We start from the raw sequence: 20958 nt of genomic DNA, 5'->3' as shown, positions 1-20958 counted from the left end.
TACATAGTGGGAATATTTCGAGGAACTTTTAAATGTGGATGACGAAAGGGAGGCGGTAATTTCATGCACTGGCCAGGGAGGTATAACGTCTTTTAGGAGTGAAGAAGAGCAGGATGTGAGTTTACCTGGAGTTTACCTGGAGAGAGTTCTGGGGGTCAATGCCCCAGCGGCCCGGTCTGTGACCAGGCCTCCTGGTGGATCATAGCCTGATCAACCAGGCTGTTACTGCTGGCTGCACGCAAACCAACGTATGAGCCACAGCCCGGCTGATCAGGAACCGACTTCAGGTGCTTGTCCAGTGCCAGCTTGAAGACTGCCAGGGGTCTGTTGGTAATCCCCCTTATGTATGCTGGGAGGCAGTTGAACAGTCTCGGGCCCCTGACACTTATTGTATGGTCTCTTAACGTGCTAGTGACATCCCTGCTTTTCATTGGGGGGATGTTGCATCGTCTGCCAAGTCTTTTGCTTTCGTAGTGAGTGATTTTCGTGTGCAAGTTCGGTACTAGTCCCTCTAGGATTTTCCGGGTGTATATAATCATGTATCTCTCCTGCCTGCATTCCAGGGAATACAGGTACAGGAACCTCAAGCGCTCCCAGTAATTGAGGTGTTTTATCTCCGTTATGCGCGCCGTGAAGGTTCTCTGTACATTTTCTAGGTCAGCAATTTCACCTGCCTTGAAAGGTGCTGTTAGTGTGCAGCAATATTCCAGCCTAGATAGAACAAGTGACCTGAAGAGTGTCATCATGGGCTTGGCATCCCTCGTTTTGAAGGTTCTCATTATCCATCCTGTCATTTTTCTAACAAATGCGATCGATACAATGTTATGGTCCTTGAAGGTGAGATCCTCCAACATGATCACTCCCAGGTCTTTGACGTTGGTGTTTCGCTCTATTTTGTGGCCAGAATTTGTTTTGTACTCTGATGAAGATTTAATTTCCTCGTGTTTACCATATCTGAGTAATTGAAATTTCTCATCGTTGAACTTCATATTGTTTTCTGCAGCCCACTGAAAGATTTGGTTGATGTCCGCCTGGAGCCTTGCAGTGTCTGCAATGGAAGACACTGTCATGCAGATTCGGGTGTCATCTGCAAAGGAAGACACGGTGCTGTGGCTGACATCCTTGTCTATGTCAGATATGAGGATGAGGAACAAGATGGGAGCGAGTACTGTGCCTTGTGGAACAGAGCTTTTCACCGTGCCTGCCTCGGACTTTACTCCGTTGACTACTACTCTCTGTGTTCTGTTAGTGAGGAAATTATAGATCCATCGACCGACTTTTGCTGTTATTCCTTTAGCACGCATTTTGTGCGCTATTACGCCATGGTCACACTTGTCGAAGGCTTTTGTAAAGTCTGTATATATTACATCTGCATTCTTTTTGTCTTCTAGTGCATCTAGGACCTTGTCGTAGTGATCCAATAGTTGAGACAGACAGGAGCGACCTGTTCTAAACCCATGTTGCCCTGGGTTGTGTAACTGATGGGTTTCTAGATGGGTGGTGATCTTGCTTCTTAGGACTCTTTCAAAGATTTTTATGATATGGGATGTTAGTGCTATCAGTCTGTAGTTCTTTGCTGTTGCTTTACTGCCCCCTTTGTGGAGTGGGGCTATGTCTGTTGTTTTTAGTGAGTGAGGCATTATGTAGAATGAAAGGGGGTAAAGCAGCTGGAACTGACAGGATCATGACAGATATGTTAAAAGCAGGAAGGGATATAATGTTGGAGTGGTTGTTTTTTTTTTATTAACACACTGGCCAATTCCCACCAAGGCAGGGTGGCCCAAAAAAGAAAAACTTTCACCATCATTCACTCTATCACTGTCTTGCCAGAAGGGTGTTTTACACTACAGTTTTTAAACTGCAACATTAACTTTAGAGTGCAGGCACTGTACTTCCCATCTCTGAATCCCTTCATAAATGTTACTGTGTTCACACTCCAACAGCATGTCAAGTATTAAAAACCATTTGTCTCCATTCACTCCTATCAAACACGCTCACGCATGCCCACTGGAAGTCCAAGCCCCTCGCACACAAAACCTCCTTTATCCCCTCCCTCCAAACTTTCCTAGGCCGACCCCTACCCCGCCTTCCTTCCGCTACAGACTGATACACTCTTGAAGTCATTCTGTTTCGCTCCATTCTCTCTACATGTCCAAACCACCTCAACAACCCTTCCTCAGCCCTCTGGACAACAGTTTTGGACACTGTGATATTACTCACTCTCACTAGACAGAAAATTAATTTACTCTACTGGGCTATCTAGAGAATCTTTTCCCGGAAGGTAATGAAACCAAAAGTACAAACTCTTATGTAAAACCTATGGTATTATGCTCTTGCAAAGTTAGTGGTCTCAGTGATATTTATGCATAGGCAATTTCTCCTACTTTATGCTCTATTTTTGGCCAATTTCATTTTTTCAGTCGATCAAACTCAAAAATACTTCACTAGTATTCCTTCTATTCTATGGAACGAGAACAAGAAACCATCCATTTACCTATTTCAACTACCCAATAAAGTGATCAGAAATCAGTAATTTGGCCAATTTCACACAATATTCAACAACTGCCAATTTGAAAATAAGGTCCAGAATAAACAACATAGACATTCCTGGCACTAAATATACATTTCCTTGGCTCCTCAGTCATGTCTCCAGGCCCCTCTTATATTACCTTTTCTTTTTATTTTGAATTTTTATTGCACAAAACAGAAAATTTACTTTTATGTAGACTATGCATTATTGTAATACGTAATTGTACAAATAATGTCAGTGCATTCCCAAGTGTGTATTAGACTGACCAGTTGGATGCGTATTGGAAAAGCGACGTCATTTGTGTACTCTGGAATATTGGCAAAAATAAAAAGATTCCGCTATTTTGAGCATAATTCCAAACTACTTTCAGTCCTGAAACTAATCAAAATCTGTCATACATCCTTGATTCTATCAAATGAGATCAAGAAACCGAGACTACAACCATAAAAGCCATATGAAAATACACTGGAAAGCTGCTGTTTTAAACCAGAAACATGGTTGCAGTTTTTTTCCTCATTATGCACTGAGTGCTGCAGGATTTTTTTATATGGTGCACACCTACCGCACAGACCCATTCTCTCATATCTAGGCCCAAATTTACCACTCATAGCTTATCTGAGTGAGCTGAGCTTGTGGTGTCATATTATAGGACCTACACTAACTTTAAAGCCATGATACAAAGGGACCGACGCTGAAAGGGTTAATGCACTTGCTGTCCATGTTCATCTAGCAATAAAATAGGTACCTGGGTGTTAGTCGACTGGTGTTGGTGTGGGGCTGATCCTGGGGACAAAACTGACCTAATTTGTCCAAAATACTCTGCATAACAAGGATCTTTCTATATAGTAGTGTATGTCATTGATGTCAGCTAGGACTGCACACTTTGTACATGTACTTGTAGAAATAAAGATTATTATTATTGTTGTTATAACAGCAGTTCATGGATCACCAGACCCCTCACCATGAAAAACCAATAACAGCAGTGCATGGATCAACAAGCAGACTGAGAGGGCTCCTCACCACAAAAAAAAAAATCAATAAAAGAAGTGAATGGATCATCAGGCAGACTGAGAGGGCTTCTCACCATGAAAAAAACAATAACAGCAGTGCATGGATCACCAGGCAGACTGAGAGAACTCCTTGCCTTAAAAAAAACAATAACAGCAGTGCATGGATTACCAGGCACACTGAGAGGGCTCCTCACTAGTTTTTTATTACTATTCAATGAACAGAGTAGGGGTTCAAACTCATGGCAAGCCAACCCTAAACTTGCAGAAGAATAAAACGCCACACTACTGTGACTGGGACAATATATAAATAACCCACACTTAGGAAAGGGGAAAGTAATGACGGCATTTCGGTCTGACGTGGACCAGTGGCAAGTCATGTTGCACTATCTAATGTGCCATGCTGGCCTAATGAGATTTATCCAACTAGGTATATATCTGTATCCTATGATGGTGGTCAGAGCAAGGCTTATGCTAACTTTCCTAGGCTGTACAGTAATACACATAACTGAAAGAATCTTACTAGGTTGGCATGGAGATCTGTTAGTTATGCCTTTGTTTCCAACCATTACAATTTTATTGTACTGTTTTGAACATACATAAATGTTGAAAAATTAGAATTAGTATTATTATTCTCAAGTTTATGGTAAAAAGTTGAAGAAACAAGGAAACACAGCCAAGTACTACTGTCCTGCCAAGCAAATGTGAAACGGAAACCTGTAATTGTTTTACATGATGGTAGGATTGCTGGTGTCTTTTTTTCTGTCTGATAAACATGTGGGATAACAGGTATATCTTGCTACTTCTACTTACACTTAGGTCACACTACACATGCATGTACAAGCATATATATTTACTCACCCATCTGGGTTTTCTTCTATTTTCTTAATAGTTCTTGTTCTTCTCTATTTCTTCTTATCTCCATGGGGAAGTGGAACAGAATTCTTCCTCCGTCAGCAATGCTTGTCATAAGAGACGACTAAAATGCTGGGAGCAAGGGGCTAGTAACCCCCTTCTCCTGTATAAATTACTAAAAGAGAAAAAACTTTAATTTTTCTTCTTAGGTCACCCTGTCTTGGTGGGATATGGCTGGTTCATTAAAAAAAAAAACACTTAAAGTAAATAATGCCCCACATGTCTGCAAAACCATGTGGCAGTTCCAGCATTATTGTGATAATTACCCAAGGTAAATGATGCCCCCACATATATTGAAATTTAAATTTAAATTGAATGTGCAGAACCACGTGGCAGTTCCAGCATTATGATAATTACCTGAGGTAAATGATGCCCCACATATATGTGCGGAACCATGTGGCAGTTCCAGCATTAGCTTGATATTTGCGGATGAGAATAGGGTGGGGGACAGGCAGTAGGCCCACCAGCGTACCATGCTGAAGAAACCGCAAAATCTCACTTTCGTCAGTCAGACCTCTGTGGGAAGATATGAATAATGTAAATATTTATAAATACTGTATTTATATTATAGATTTATAAATATAAATTTTTATGTTGCAACAAGGAGAAGGCTGGAGGCAGTGGAGATGTCATGTCTGAGGGCAATGTGTGCTATGAATATGAACATTAAAATGGTATAAAATACCGACAGATTGTTAGGTAAGACACATATGCAACAGTTGCATATGTGTCTTACCTAACAATCTGTCGGTATTTTATACCATTTTAATGTTCATTCTGTCTGACACTGCAACACAAGGGTATCTTGGTACAGACCATCAACTTCGACAACCTCTACTAGTGAGAACGGCTGGGTTTGAGAGGGACCTGCCCTCCCAAAGCAACCTACGTCTCACCTCCTGGCACTATATAAGGCTCCATCCTGTCACTTCAACTTCATATTGTTTCAGACAACGGAACAATGCTCTTCTCCAGACTGAGGGACTGACCACCTCAAAACTTTAAGGGTGATGGACTGATTACATCGTCTTCAAGTATCTTCTGCTTCTATCAACTTTTCTGTACTCGACTGAAGAAGCCTACTGTGTAGGCGAAACGTTTTGAAATAAAGATACCTAACTGTTGCATATGTGTCTTACCTGGTATGAATATAATGCAGAGAATCTGTAGTTTGGAGATTAGAAGGTGTGGTATTACCAAAACTATCCAGAGAGCTGAGGAGGGGTTTATTGAGATGGTTTAGACATGTAGAGAAGATCAATGAAATAGAATGACTTCGAGAGTGTATAAATCTGTAGTGGAGGGAAGGTAGGGTAGGGGATGGCCTAGGAAAGGTTGGAGGGAGGGGGTGAAAGAGGTTTTGTGTGCGAGAGGTTTGGACTTCCAGCAAGCGTGCGTGAGCATATTAGATAGGAGCGAATGGAGACAAATGGTTTCTAGGACTTGACGTGCTGTTGGATTGTAAGCAAGGTAACATTTATGAAGGAAATAAGGGAAACTGGCAGGCCAAACTTGATTCCTGGAGATGGGAAGTACAGTGCCAGCACTCTGAAGGAGGGGTGTTACTGTTGTAGTTTTATAACTGAAGTGTAAGCATGCCTCTGGCAAAACAGTGATGGAGTGAATGATGACAGCCTTTCTTTATCGGGCCACCCTGCCTTGGTAGGAAATGGGTGATGTGTTAATAAAATAAAAAAATATTTATAAATTCAAAGTACTTACACCAAGTATAGTGGTACCTCGACTTATGAGTGCCCCAACTTACAAGTTTTCTGAGTTATGAGCTGTCACTTGGTCGATTTTTTGCTTTGAGTTGCAAGCCAAAATCCGTGTTACGAATGAGCTTTAGATACGCTGCCACTAATTGGCGGCGCATCTGAAGTCAAATCCAACTCTGTGCCCAGAGGAATGTCAGGTATTTCGTCCCATCCCAAGACATAATTGGAAGGATAATACTCCCACACTAATCCCAGATTGTAGTGAGGCACCTCGTCCCTTGTTTGGGTGTATCAATCCAGGGAAGAGGAAACCTCCAATTCAGAAACATTAAGGTGGGTGGAGTAGTGATAGTGGTGGGTTGAGTAGTGATGGTGATGAATGGAGTAGTGATGGTGATGAATGGAGTAGTGATAATGGTGGGTGGAGTAGATATGGTGGTGGGTGGAGTAGTGAGGGTGGTGGGTGGAGTAGAGATGGTGGTGGGTGGAGTAGTGAAGGTGGTGGGTGGAGTAGTGATAATGGTGGGTGGAGTAGATATGGTGGTGGGTGGAGTAGTGAGGGTGGTGGGTGTACTAAAGATGGTGGTGGGTGGAGTAGTGAAGGTGGTGGGTGGAATATACAATACAGTGGACCCCCGGTTAACGAACTTTTTTCATTCCAGTAGTATGTTCAGGTGCCAGTACTGACCGAATTTTTTCCCATAAGGAATATTGTGAAGTAGATTAGTCAATTTCAGACCCCCAAACATACACGTACAAACGCACTTACATAAATACACTTACATAATTGGTCGCATTTGGAGGTGATTGTTATGCGGGGGTCCACTGTATTTCTTATTTATAAATACATTTTTCTTATTAAAAAACCTGTAACAAAAAAAATTGGGGTGGTTTTTTTGGGGCTGGAACAGATTAATGGCATTTCAATTAATTTCACTGAGGAAAATTTCTTTGATATATGAGCAAACTGAGTTAAGAGCTAAGTCACAGAACGAATTAAACTCGCAAGTCAAGGTACCACTGTACTGAAAAATTATTTACTTACCATATATCCTTAACCCTTTCAGTGGCTGTCACAATGATCTATGTTATTGATGCCTGGGTCCCTCATGTTATCAATGCATAAATTCTAGCAGTTTCAAATTTGGCACGAGAGGCCTAGTAGTGATACTTATGAGTGAAAGGGTCTGTGCAGGCAGTATGCTGTATCCAAAAAATCAGGTCCCTGTAGTGCACTGTGGGAATGCCATATTTAGTACACTATGTACAACATACTGCATGGACACACAGGCCTCATTCCCAGGCAAATTGAATGAGTTTTAATTCCCAATGAGATTTCCAGCAACAAGAATTATGGAACCGATGATGAATTCTTTGGTTCTGAACATACAGTGACTAAAAGTGATGCTCAGAAGGCTGGAAATACAGTGGACCCTCGGCTAACGCCTTTAATCTGTTCCAGAGAGCTAGCCTTTAACCGAATTAATTTTCCCCATAAGAAATAATGGAAATCCAATTAATCCGTTTCAGACACCTAAAAGTATTAAACAAAATATTTTTTTTACATGAAATATACATTTTCCCACACAGAAAACAATGATACATGCAAAATAAAACAATAATAACATCACACTTACCTTTATTGTGGATTTGTTGATGAGTGATGAGATGGGAGGAGGACAGAGGATGAAGGTGTTCAATTGTTTGGAAGTGGAATCCCCTTCCATAAAGACTTCAGGTAACAAGTCCTTTTCTGGCTCGTGTCCTAGGAGTGCCTTTTCCTCATGAGTAATGTTGGTCATGTTTGGCATTTTCTTTCTAAACAGGCCTGTTTTGTCACAACTGAACACTTGTGGGGTTTTAATTTTTCAGCCTCTATGTACCCCTTAAAGTCCTGCACATATTTTTCAGCTGCTTTTTTGTCAGAACTGGCAGCCTCACCATGACTTATCATAACATACCACCATCACAACCACTATCACCCTCTACCACCACCACTACCACTCTCTAGCACCATTGCTACCACCACCACTACCATCCTCTACCACCATTGCTACCACCCTCTACCACCATCACAACCACTACCACCCTCTACCACCATCACAATTGCTACCACTCTCTACCACCACCACCACTACAACCCTCTACCACCATTACTACCACCCTCTACCACCATCACAACCACTACCACTCTCTACCACCATCACAACCACTACCACCCTCTACCACCATCACAATTGCTACCACCCTCTACCACCATCGCAACCACTACCACCCTCTACCACCATCACAACCACTACCACCCTCTACCACCATCACAATCGCTACCACCCTCTACCACCACCACTACAACCCTCTACCACCATCACAACCACTACCACCCTCTACCACCATCACAACCACTACCACCCTCTACCACCATCACAATCGCTACCACTCTCTACCACCACCACCACTACAACCCTCTACCACCATTACTACCACCCTCTACCACCATCACAACCACTACCACCCTCTACCACCATCACAATCGCTACCACCTTCTACCACCACCACTACAACCCTCTACCACCATCACTACCATCCTCTACCACCATCACAACCACTACCATCCTCTACCACCATCACAATCACTACCACCCTCTACTACCACCACTACCACCATCACAACCACTACCACCCTCTACCACCATCACAATTGCTACCACTCTCTACCACCACCACCACTACAACCCTCTACCACCATTACTACCATCCTCTACCACCACCACTACAACCCTCTACCACCATCACTACCACCCTCTACCACCATCACAACCACTACCACCATCACAATTGCTACCACCCTCTACCACCACTACTACAACCGTCTACCATCATCACTACCACCATCACAATAGCTACCACCCTCTACCACCACCACTACAACCTTCTACCACCATCACTACCACCCTCTACCACCATCACAACCGCTACCACCACCACTTTCATATTATTCTACAAACGTTTTCTTAAAATATATGTGTTTCTCACATTCTTTACCACAGGGCTGGCACTAGAAGCTTTCTTGGAGCACCAAAAACAATGGAATAATACAAAATATATTGCATGTACGTGCGGAATCGTCGTCACTGCCTTTGTAAACACTGGCACACTGGCTGGTACATGGAGTGAGTGGCCAGGCCCGCTCAGAGCGCCGTGCCGACACGTTTGGGACGAGAGCTCTTAACCGAGTTTTTTGGTGTTAGCTGAGCCAATTTTTTTTTACACCAAAGCGAGGTGTTAGCCGAATTTGGCGTTAGCCGAGGGTCCACTGTATTGCTGCCAGATGACCATCGAATACTCTCTTGTTTGAAGTTTGGTGATCATTGTCTAATGATGCTTCCTGCTACAGAAAAGAATAAATGGGCTCAGAAGAGATGCTATGTCTGTACACACACAAGACGTCTTACCCACCAAAGCACAGACACACACCTTATGTATAATGTAAAACATGGCTGTGTATGAAGCCAAATTTCAAGCACTCTCAGACTGCAACAGTTCCAGGTACAAGACCAGTGGTTGTACATATGTACATGAATGTTAGAACAGTAGTAATGTAAAATATTTGTACCTGTGTGTGTTTACATTGTTGCATAAACATGTCATGTAAACTATGTACTGATGACACTATTAATGCAAGTAGAGTGGATCCTCAGCTAACGATATTAATCCGTTCCTGAAAGTTCATCGTATGCTGAAATTATCGTTAGTTGAATTAATTTTCCCCATAAGAAACAATGGAAATCAAATTGATCCGTGCAAGACACCCCAAAGTATGAAAATTTTTTTTTTTTTACCACATGAAATATTAATTTTTATACACACAAACTGACACTTACCTTTATTGAAGATCTGGTGATGATTGATGGGATGGGAGGAGGGGAATGTGTGGAAATTGTTAATGTTTAGAAGGGGAATCCCCTTCCATTAGGGCTTGAGGTATCAAGTCCTTTTCCGGGGTTACTTCCCTTCTTCTTTTAATGCCACTAGGACCAGCTTGAGAGTCACTGGACCTCTGCCGCACAACATATCTGTCCATAGAGGCCTGTACTTCCCATTCCTTTATGATTTGTCAAAAGTGATTCACAGCACTGTCATTGTAATAGTCACCAGCACGGCTTGCAATAGCTGTGTAAGGGTGATTTTCATCCATAAAGGTTTGCATTTCAAGCCACTTTGCACACATTTCCTTAATCTCTTTCTTCATATCCATAGTAATTCCCACCCTTTTTCCTGCAGGGTTGGCACTAGAAGCTTTCTTGGGGCCCATGGTGACTTATTTTGCAGGTACAATCACTAAAAACACTGTGATAATATGAAATGTTCCGACTGTATGCATGGATGCGGCCACACTGGCTGGCTTGTAAACACTGGCACCCATGGGACAACTGAGGTGTGCGCAGGCCACACATGGACGCGTCTCGAAAGAATCGCATAGGGTGAGTTTTTTAGCATTAGCCGAGGCAAAATTTTTGCGTTAAAATGTATCATATGCTGGATTTAACGTAAGGTGATGCCATCGTTAGCTGAGGGTCGACTGTACTGTGTTGTATCCTAAGCTGTCTGGGGATTAGCGTGAGGTGTTACTGAGCACCATGCAGAATCAAATACAAAATGGGAGTTGCACTTTTGGAAGATTCTAAAGAAAAGTTGCAAAAGTTAGTGAAGATTCTAAAGAAAAGTTGCAAAAGTTAGTGTTTGAGGTTTGGAGGGTGTGTAAAGGTAGAAAATTGAAAATGAATATTGATAAGAGGAAGGTGATGAGGGTATCAAACGATTTAGATAAAGAAATTTTGGATATCATTGGAGAGAGGGAGTATGGAAGAAGTGAATGTTTTCAGATATTTGGGAGTTGACTTGTCAGCAGATGGGTTCATGAAAGATGAGGTTAACTACAGAGTTGATGAAGGAAAAAAGGTGAATGGTGCACTGAGGTGAGGTATCTGTGGAGACAAAAAACGTTATCCATGGAGGCAAAGAAAGGAATGTATTAAAGTATGGTGGTACCAACACTCTGATATGGGTGTGAAGCTTGGGTTGTAAATGCTGTGGCGAGGAGGCGGCTGAAGGCAGTGGAGATGTTGAGTCTAAGGGCAATGTGTGGTGTAAATATTATGCAGAGAATTCGGAGTGTGGAAATTAGGAGGTGTGGAGTTACTAAAAGTATTAATCAGAGGGCTGAAGAGGGGTTGTTGAGGTGGTTTGGTCATTTAGAAAAAATGGAACAAAGTATAATGACTTGGAGAGCGTATAAATCTGTAGGGGAAGGAAGGCGGGGGAGGGGTTGTTCTCGGAAAGGTTGGAGGAAGGGGGTGAAGGAGGTTTTGTGGGCGAGGAGCTAGGACTTCCAGCAAGCATGCATGAGCGTGTTAGATAGGAGTGAGTGAATGGAGACGAATGGTTTTTGGGGCCTGATGAGCTGTTGGAGTGTGAGCAGTGTAATATTTTGTGAAGGGATTTGAGTCCTGGAAATGGGAAGTACAATGCCTGCACTTTAAAGGAGGGGTTTGGGAAATTGGCAGTTTGGCGGGACATCTAAACTGTCGTATGTGAGTGCCTCTGCAAAGACAGTGATTATGTATGAGTGATGTTGAAAGTGTGAATAATGATGCAAGTTTTTTCTTTCTTTTTGGGTTTTTCTTTCTTTTTGGGTCACCCTACCTTGGTGGGAAACAGCCTATTTGTTAAAAAACAAACTGTTTTACTATTGCTACACTGTTAGGGTAACCAATGCTGACCCTCAGTTCAAATGCCCCTCGCAAGTCACCTCTCGCTTGCCCACAGAGTGAATGGAGACGAATGGTTTTGGGAACCTGACGAGCTGTTGGAGTGTAAGCAGGGTAATATTTAGTGAAAGAATTTAGGGAAACTGGTCAGCTGGACTTGAGTCTTGGAAATGAGAAGTACAATGACTGCATTTTAAAGAAGGGGTCTGGGATATTGACAGTTTGGAGGCACTTATATTAGTAATAAATATAAACTATAATGTTCTAAACTGTCATATCTGAGTGCCTCCACAAATACAGCAATTATGTATGAGAGAGGTGAAAGTGTTGAATGATTATTTAAGTATTTTCTTTTTGTGGATTTTCTTTCTTTTTGGGTCACTCTGCCTTGGTGGGAGGCGGCCAGCTTGTTAAAAAAAAATTGCTGGTAATTCTACCAACATTATACATGTACAGGTAATAATATCACTCTGGGCCACTTTAAATATCATATAACTATGGAGGTAGGTGTAGCCATGTAGCCCACCTGGGCTACATTGCTACACCTACTGGCTACCTACACCTGACTTCCTATAAATAAATACTACTACTCACCTCTCACCCTCCATTAAGACTACAAATATTTTAAGGTAAGTAATGAATGCACTGTGTACGTATTTTCCTTTTTATTGTTTATTAATGCCTAGTTCTACTGCTAGCTTAATATATGTTAGTGTAAACTTGTTATCTGGCATTTGTATGCATTTGTAAGTGAAAAAAATGGCATTCTGCTTTTCGGCGATGTCCACTTTCTGCCGGTAGCCTGGAACTTAACCTGTCATATAAGTGGGGCCCTACTGTACAGTGCTTGCACTCCGAAGGAGGGGTGGAGACATGTACTGCAGCAAGTTTTGAACTATAAAACAACAAAAGTTTATTTCTTTGCAAAGGTTACAATGTGTATTTACATTTCATAATTTGATTTGTACAAAGAAAACAACTATCATGTCGAGGCATTTTAGGCAGACTTGACCTAATACTTAAAGAAAGTGATAGAATGAGTGATGATGAAAGTGTTTCTCCTTTTTCAAGTCACCCTGCCTTGGTGGGAAACGGGCGATGTGCTTAACCCCTTCAGGGTCGAGACCTCCGATCCTTAACTCACTCTCAGGGTCGAAAAAAAAAAAATTCTTATGAAATGATAGAGAAACTTTTTCTGGTCATAATGACAATGTATGAAATTTGATGAAAAACTTACAGAATTATACTCTCACGAAGTTAGCGGTCTCGAAGATATTTACACGTCGGCGATTTCGCCCACTTTGAACCCTATTTTCAGCCAATTCTAATGTTTCAGTCTACTGAAATCATAACTATTTCACTAGAATTCCATTTGTTCTATTGACTGAGTACAAGAAACTGCCCATTTACCAATTTCAACTACCCAATAAAGTGGTCAGAAATCGGCAAATTGGCCAATTTCACACAAATTTCAAAAGATGCCAATTTCAAAATAGGGTCCAAAATAAACAAGACAGACATTCCTGGCACTCATTCTATCAAATGAGACCAAGAAAACGAGAATACAACCATAAATACCACATGAAAATAGACTGCAATATCACTGTTTTAAACCAAAGACACAGTCGGAGATTTTTTTTTTTCCTCTTTATGCATTGTGTGCTGCAGGATTTTTTATACTGCGCACACTGACCATGCAGACCCATTCTTTCACATCTAGGCCTACCAGCCTTTTCCCACTTGATTTGAGGGTGCTAGAATTTATGCGTACTAGTACGTCACCAACACTGGTGCGTAAGACGTACTAGCACGTCAAAACCCTGAAAGGGTTTAAAAAAAAAAGAGCAACAAAACAAATCAGTGTTGAACTCACTTATCAATACAGATTTTTTCTACTTGAGGGACGAGGACCTGCAGCAGCCTCATGATGGTTTGCAGGGGTAACTTAGTCTTCCAGCTCAACACCCAGGCAGAGTTAGGCACCCACTGTTGTGAAGCAACACCCAGGGTGGAGGCTGTTGACTCTGAGCGTGTCATAGACAGAGTGCTGGGCCCTGATGAGTCAGACTGGGCTGATCGCAGTGACAGCGTTGGACTCTCTGGGCAGCTCGGCTGTGGAGAATTAAATGTCTATTATATCCTGTATTTTCAAGGCTCTGAGCATACTACATATCATACATGTGAACAGGAAGGAAATGACAAACAATGTATATATTCACTATACATTTGTTCAGAAAAAAAGGAGTGCAAAAGAACAGGAGGGACAAAATAGTTTATAGCAAGACAAGAGAAATATTTTTCAAATTTTAAAGGTGCATAGAGGTGAATAACATAAGAACATAAAAAAGGAGGAACACTGCAATATGCCTGTTGGCCCATACTAGGCAAGTCCTTCACAAATCCAACCCACTAACAGAATAAAAGCTACCCAAGCAATAAGCTTTGATACAGTGGAACCTCAAAAATCGAACTTAATCTGTTCCAGGGGCTAGTTCTAAATTCGAAAAGTCTGAAATTCGAAGCAATATTTCCCCTAAGAAATAATGGAAATACAATTAAGCCATTCCAGAAACCCAAAAATATTCACACAAAAAATACATTTTATAGAGATTAATTACAGTTTTACATACAACAAATACCATAGTTTAACAATGTAGGCATTCCTGGCACTAAACTAACATTTCCTCTGTTCATTAGTTATGTTTTGAGGCTTTACAAATAAATTCCATTTTGATTTTTTATTCACATAATGAATTTTTATTCACACCAAAAAATAGAAGATTTACTGTTATGCAATACTGTAATAATTGTATAAATATCATCACCATATTTGTGAATGTATATTAGACCCACCAGCTGACGTGTATTAGATGTGTGAGGTCGTTTGTTTACTCTTGAATATCGGCAAAAATTTAACATTTCCGCTACTTTGAGCTCAGTTTCACGCCATTTCCAGTGCTAAAACCAATCAAAATCATCTCTATTTCTGTAATATGTCTTCCATTCTATCAAATGAGACCAAGAAATCGCAAATACAACTATAAAAAACATACGAAAAAACACTGCAAAGTTGCTGTTTTAATCGAAAAATCATGATTTCAGTTTTTTTTCTCTCATTATACACAGTGTGCTGCAGGATCTGTTTTATGTGGTGCACACATACCACATAGATGTATTCTCTCATATCTAGGCCCAAATGTACCACTCACAGTTTATCAGAGTGAGCTGAGCTCATGGCGTAGATCTACGGTTTGGACACTCACCGTAAAGCCGTAGATCTACGGGACGGACCCTGAAAGGGTTAATTATGTATAGTAATACATATAAAATAAAATTTTTACTTACCTTTATTGAAGATTGGTGATGGCATCTGGAAGATAAGGAGGAGGAGAGAGGGAGTTGGGGTTAGTGTTTGGAAGGAGAATCCCCCTCCATGAGGACTTCAGGTAAAGCCCTCTCTGGGGTTACTTCCCTTCTCTGTCTTTTAATGCCACTAGGACCAGCTCGAGAGTCACTGGACCCCTGCCTCACAAAATAACTGTCCACAGTCCTCTGTTTCCGGCGCCTCTAACATTTCCCTAAAATGGGACATGGTTCTGTCACTGAACTTGTTGTAAAAATGGCTTGTTTCAGCTTGCTCAGGGTGGTACTTCTGCACAAACATTTGGACATCATTCCACTTGGCACAAATCTCCTTAATCTTTGAAGAAGGCACCTCATCCACTCCCTATATTAACACCTTTCACAACATCAGCTTCCTTGATTTGTTCTTTCTTTGACAGGATAGAACCGATGGTTGACTTGTTTTTCCCATACATCCTGGCAAGCTCAACAAGTCTCACACCACTCTCATACTTCTGCATTATTTCCTTCTTCACATCTATGGTGTTTCTCACTTTCTTTACCACTAGCAAGTTTCTTTGGGCCCATGGCAGCTTATTTCACAGTCCCACAAGCACTAAACACAACGAAATAATCGTAAAATGCGTGAATGAGAGCGCAGGTTAGTGTTCACTCAAGCATAAACAAAACTAGACTGCTCACAGCGCCTGCGCGGGGACGCGGACAGAGCGGGCGGCAGATAGGTCCCATACCCGGCGGTCCGCAAATAGGGGCGCGTTCGATAATAGGGACACAGTTTGTCCGAAAAAATGGTCGTATTTTCGAAATGTTCGATATGTGATACGTTCGATTTTTGAGGTTCCACTGTAATTCTATTTACTCAGGTGCAAGTGCCACTCAAATCCAACCCCTCTCACTCATATATTTATCCAACCTAAATTTGAAACTACCCAAGGTTTTAGTTTCGATAATTCTACTTGGCAGACCGTTCCACTCCTCAACTACCCTATTACCAAGCCAGTACTTTCCTATATCCTTTCGAAATCTAAACTTGTCTAATTTGAATCCATTATTGCGGGTTCTCTCTTGGAGGGATATCCTCAAAACCTTATTTATATCCCCTGTGTTAATACCCATCTTCCACTTACATGTATACACTTTGATCATGTCTCCCCTCATTCTTCATCTTATAAGTGAATGTAGTTTCAAAGTCTTCAATCTTTCTTCATACGGAAGATTTTTAATGCTATGTATTAATTTAGTCATTCTACGCTGAATGTTTTCTAATTAATTTATATCCATTTTGTAATGTGGAGACCAGAATTGAGCTGCGTAATCTGGGCGAGGCCTTACTAATGATGCATAAAGCTGTAAAATAACCACTGGACTTCTGTTGCTTACACTCCTAGACATAAATCCCAGTAATCTGTTTGCTTTATTATGTATGCTTAGGTACTGCTGTCTTGGTTTAAGGTTGCTGCTCACCATAACCCTCAAATCCTTTTTGCATTCTGTACAGCTAAGTTCAACATTATTAAGCTGGTAGGTGCTAGGGTTATGAACATTTCCGAGCTTTAGAACTTTACATTTATCTACACTGAACTGCATCTGCCACTTTTCTGACCACGAATTGAGTTTATCTAAATCCTCCTGAAGTTCCGAGACATCAACGTCTGAATCGATTATCCTACCTATCTTCGTGTCATCAGCGAGTTTGCTTATAACACTAGTAATTCCCTCGTCAAGGTCATTTATATATATTATAAACAACAACGGGCCTAAAGCCAATCCCTGTGGAATGCCACTTGTTACAGATCCCCATTCAGATTTAACCCCATTTATGCACACTCTCTGCTTTCTATTGGTGAGCCATGACTTGATCCATGACAGCACTTTTCCCCCAGTGCCATGAGCAGGCACTTTCTTTAACAGTCTCATATTTCCAGTGTTATGAAGGATGTATGATCATGTATGAAAGTGTGAGATGGGCCCAGTAGGGGGCACCAACAGCTTACAAGATAAACAAGAGCAGGTGTTCAAGTTAATAATTTGTATGTATATAGGGATGAAACACTGTGGAATATGTCCTCTGGGTGTACTGCCACTTGAGGTCAGGAGCACAGTAAGTAGGAACATATTACAGCTGAAAATTGTGCAACTGTAGTGTAAGTAGAGACAATTTAAAATGGCAGGTAATAATATGTGCGTATGAAAAATGGGGCAGAACTGAATTTTGAGATTACTGATAGAGAATTTGCTACACAGCATAGCTGAGAAATAGTTTAATGGCAGAGAAAATGAGAAATGGGGAATGTGTTTAGAGAGTGTATTTGAGAAATAGTTTTAACATTAAAAAAAATGCTAGAACTGCAGCAAAGATAATGTGCAGATCTAAAGAGAAAAGAGTATAGTAAAAGGCATTAAAAGTGTATGTAAATTGAAATCTAATAAAAAATGATGTACAGAATTTAGACAAGCAAAGACTCGATAATTTTTCAAATACAATTCATACCATATACAGTAGGGCTCCACTTATACGGCAGGTTAGGTTCCAGGCTACTGCCAGAAAGCAGACATCGCCGGAAAGCAGAATGCCATTTTTTCCACTTATAAATGCATATAAATGCCAGATAACAAGTTTCCATCATCATATATTAAGTTAGCAACAGAACTAGACATTAAAAACAATAAAAAGTAAAAATACACACACAGTACACCCATTACTTACCTTAAAATATTTGTAGTCTTAATGTAGGGTGAGAGGCGAGTTGTATTTATTTGTAGGAAGTCAGGTGTGGGAGGTATGGTAGCCAGCTAGGTCAGCCCACCCCACTCCACCCACATGTAATATACTATGACATTCAAAGTGCCCCAGTGATAAAATACATATACAATACATTCATTAATTACCTTAGAATATTTGTTGTCTTAATGTAGGGTGAGAGGCGAGTAAACAAGATAAAACAAATAAACGAGAGAGAGAATGAGAAGACAGAGAGGTGGAGTATGTAAACAAAGAGACGAATGCATCTGGTTTTGGTTCATACACGTTTGTATTATACAAACACCTTACATTGTGCACAAGCTGTCTCCACCTTGATACAGTAGAATAAATAAAGAGGAACACTCCCAGTCTCATGTAACACCATTTTTAGAAGAAATGATACTCTGAGTGAAAGCATATGAAAGGAATAATTTTCTAGTTACCCCCAGTAATATTATAGTGTACACATTTTCTCTGATGTTAGACTAGAGAAAACGTTATACTTGCCATCATTCCTACAAGTCGCCTGGCTACCACATTTCATATTTATGTTAATTTATTCTACTGTGGGGTGTATTTATCATGTTTATGTTACGTAATGTGTTTCTTATATAATTTTGAAAAAAATATCATAGATGGATTAATGGAATGTCTATACTATTAATGTAATATATGGCATTTAATGTGCCCAAGAGATTATTAATATGATGTCTTTAACCCCTTGACTGTCGCAACCCCCAATCCTGAGGTGTCTCCTGGTGTCGCAAAATTAAAAAAAAAAAAATTATTTTTTTTCTTATGAAATGATAGAGAATATTTTTCCAATTGTAATGATACCAAAAAAACGAAATTTGATGGAAAACTGACGGAATTATGCTCTCGTGAAGTTAGCGACCTCGGTGATATTTACAAATCGGTGATTTCGCCTACTTTGAGCCCTATTTTCGGCTAATTCCATTGTTTCAATCGACCAAATTCATAGCTATTTCTTTAGAACTCCATTTTTTCTATCAACTGAGTACAAGAAACTGCCCATTTACCAATTTCAACTACCCAATAACGTGGTCAGAAATTTGCAATTTGGCCAATTTCACGAAAATTAAAAAATATGACAATTTCAAAATAAGGTCCAGAATGAACAATGCAGACATTACTGGCTCTAAAATAACATTTTCTTTGTTCATCAGTCATGTCTCCAGGCCCTTCTGTTATTACTCTTGCTTTCTATTTTGAATTTTTATTCAAACAAAAAATAGAAGATTTACTATTATGCAGACTACTGCAATACTGTAATAATTGTATACATAACATCAACCCATTCATGACTGCATATTAGAATGGCTAGTTGGACATTTATTGGACAATGACATCATTTGTTTACTTTTGAACATCGGCAAAAATCAAACATTTCCCCTACTTTGATCTCCATTTTCAGGTTCTTTTTATAGTAAAATCAATCAAAATTACCTCTATTTCTATAATATATGTTCCATTTTTCTATCGAATGAGACCAAGAAAACGAGAATACAACCATAAATACTATACGAAAATAGACCACAAAGTCGGCATTTTAATTAAAAAAAACGGTCGGAATTTTTTTTTCTCATTATGCACTGCATGTTCCAGGATTTTTTTTATATGGTGCACACTGACCACAGAGACCCATTCTCTCACATGTGGGCCTACCAGCTTTCTCCTTGATTTGAAGCCGCTAGAATTTATGAGTATATATACGTCAAACACGGTACCTCGTAAGACGTATATATACGGCCGTGACAGTCAAAGGGTTAAGAATAGAGAGACTCTTAGTGATTTTAATGTGTACCTGCACGCCAACACAGTGTGCAAGTATATTTAGGTACAGGTACACACAAGTATAATTATCAGAGTACACATAAAATATGCAATAACTTTAAAACACTTGAAATTTTGGAAAGATTTCAGACATAATAGAGAGATGTGCTCATGGAGAATGTAAACAAACTGGGTGGGGAGCACAGTATTAGAAAGACAGGGGGAGCCATATAGCGAGTTGTTGTCATAATTTGAAATCTCCGTATTAGCGGAATGCCGTAAGGTGAAAAGCCGTAAAGCGGGGCTCTACTGTATATATAATTTAGCAACTGAGTGAATAGGCTATTTGAAAAATAATTCTCTATATGATTTTACTATCAGTTAAAATCTCTTAGCTAAAATAATTTAGAATTCCTTTGTAAGAATAAATCTATTGGCACAATAAAATGTGTGTGTGTTTAAGACGGCTAGCCACAAGTTGAAAGGATTAGTGCATCAATTTTATTTGTGATGCTACAAGTGCTTGCATGGAATGTGATCCACCATTCTAACATATTTTGCAAGATGACTGGAGAATATATGAGTAGTTCTACTAGTTACAGAGAGTGCAGTGAGACACAACGTGCATCAACAATGACACTGTACTAACTACTAATGTACATCACATAATGTATATTGATACCGTAAACATTAAGCCAATAATTTTATATACACACTGAGTAACTTGTGGTGCACAGATCTCTCTCTCTCTCACAGGTAAAAGTTATATGCATATGTAAAAATTTTAATGAAAATTTTCATAATTTTACAGTTCTTATGAAGGTTTCTAAAGACTTCTACCTACATCTGCTTTGTCAGGAGGTGGGTGTGGGGAACTCACACCCCTACACTTGCTTCGTCAGGCAGTAGGTGTGTGGGACTAATGCCCCCACACTTGCCTTGTCAGGAGGTGAGTGATGGGGACTCACACCCCCACACCTACTTTGTCAGGAGGTAGGTGTTGGGGATTAATGATCTCCACATTTGCCTTGTCAGGTGGTGGGTGCTGGGGGCTCTCACCCCCCCCACACCTGATTTGTCAAGGGGTGGGTGTAGGGGACTAGTGTCTCTATACCCATCT

At 40.4% G+C, this 20958-nt stretch overlaps 1 protein-coding gene across 2 annotated transcripts in view; it reads right to left on the bottom strand.

Annotated features, from left to right (window-relative positions):
- The window catches only part of LOC128699115 (protein HID1), an 85891-nt gene that overhangs the window by 534 nt on the left and 64399 nt on the right, over nt 1-20958 (bottom strand). For both annotated transcript variants that reach the window (XM_070096533.1, XM_070096534.1), the window contains 2 exons: nt 13812-14050; nt 4810-4968 (listed from right to left, as the gene is read on the bottom strand). In XM_070096533.1, the coding sequence (XP_069952634.1) occupies nt 4810-4968; nt 13812-14050 (398 nt within the window). The remainder of the gene's footprint in view (nt 1-4809; nt 4969-13811; nt 14051-20958) is intronic.

This window comes from Cherax quadricarinatus, chromosome 54, assembly GCF_038502225.1.
Source record: "Cherax quadricarinatus isolate ZL_2023a chromosome 54, ASM3850222v1, whole genome shotgun sequence".
Classification (NCBI taxonomy): domain Eukaryota; kingdom Metazoa; phylum Arthropoda; class Malacostraca; order Decapoda; family Parastacidae; genus Cherax; species Cherax quadricarinatus.
This window is presented reverse-complemented; position numbering and strand designations above follow the sequence as displayed.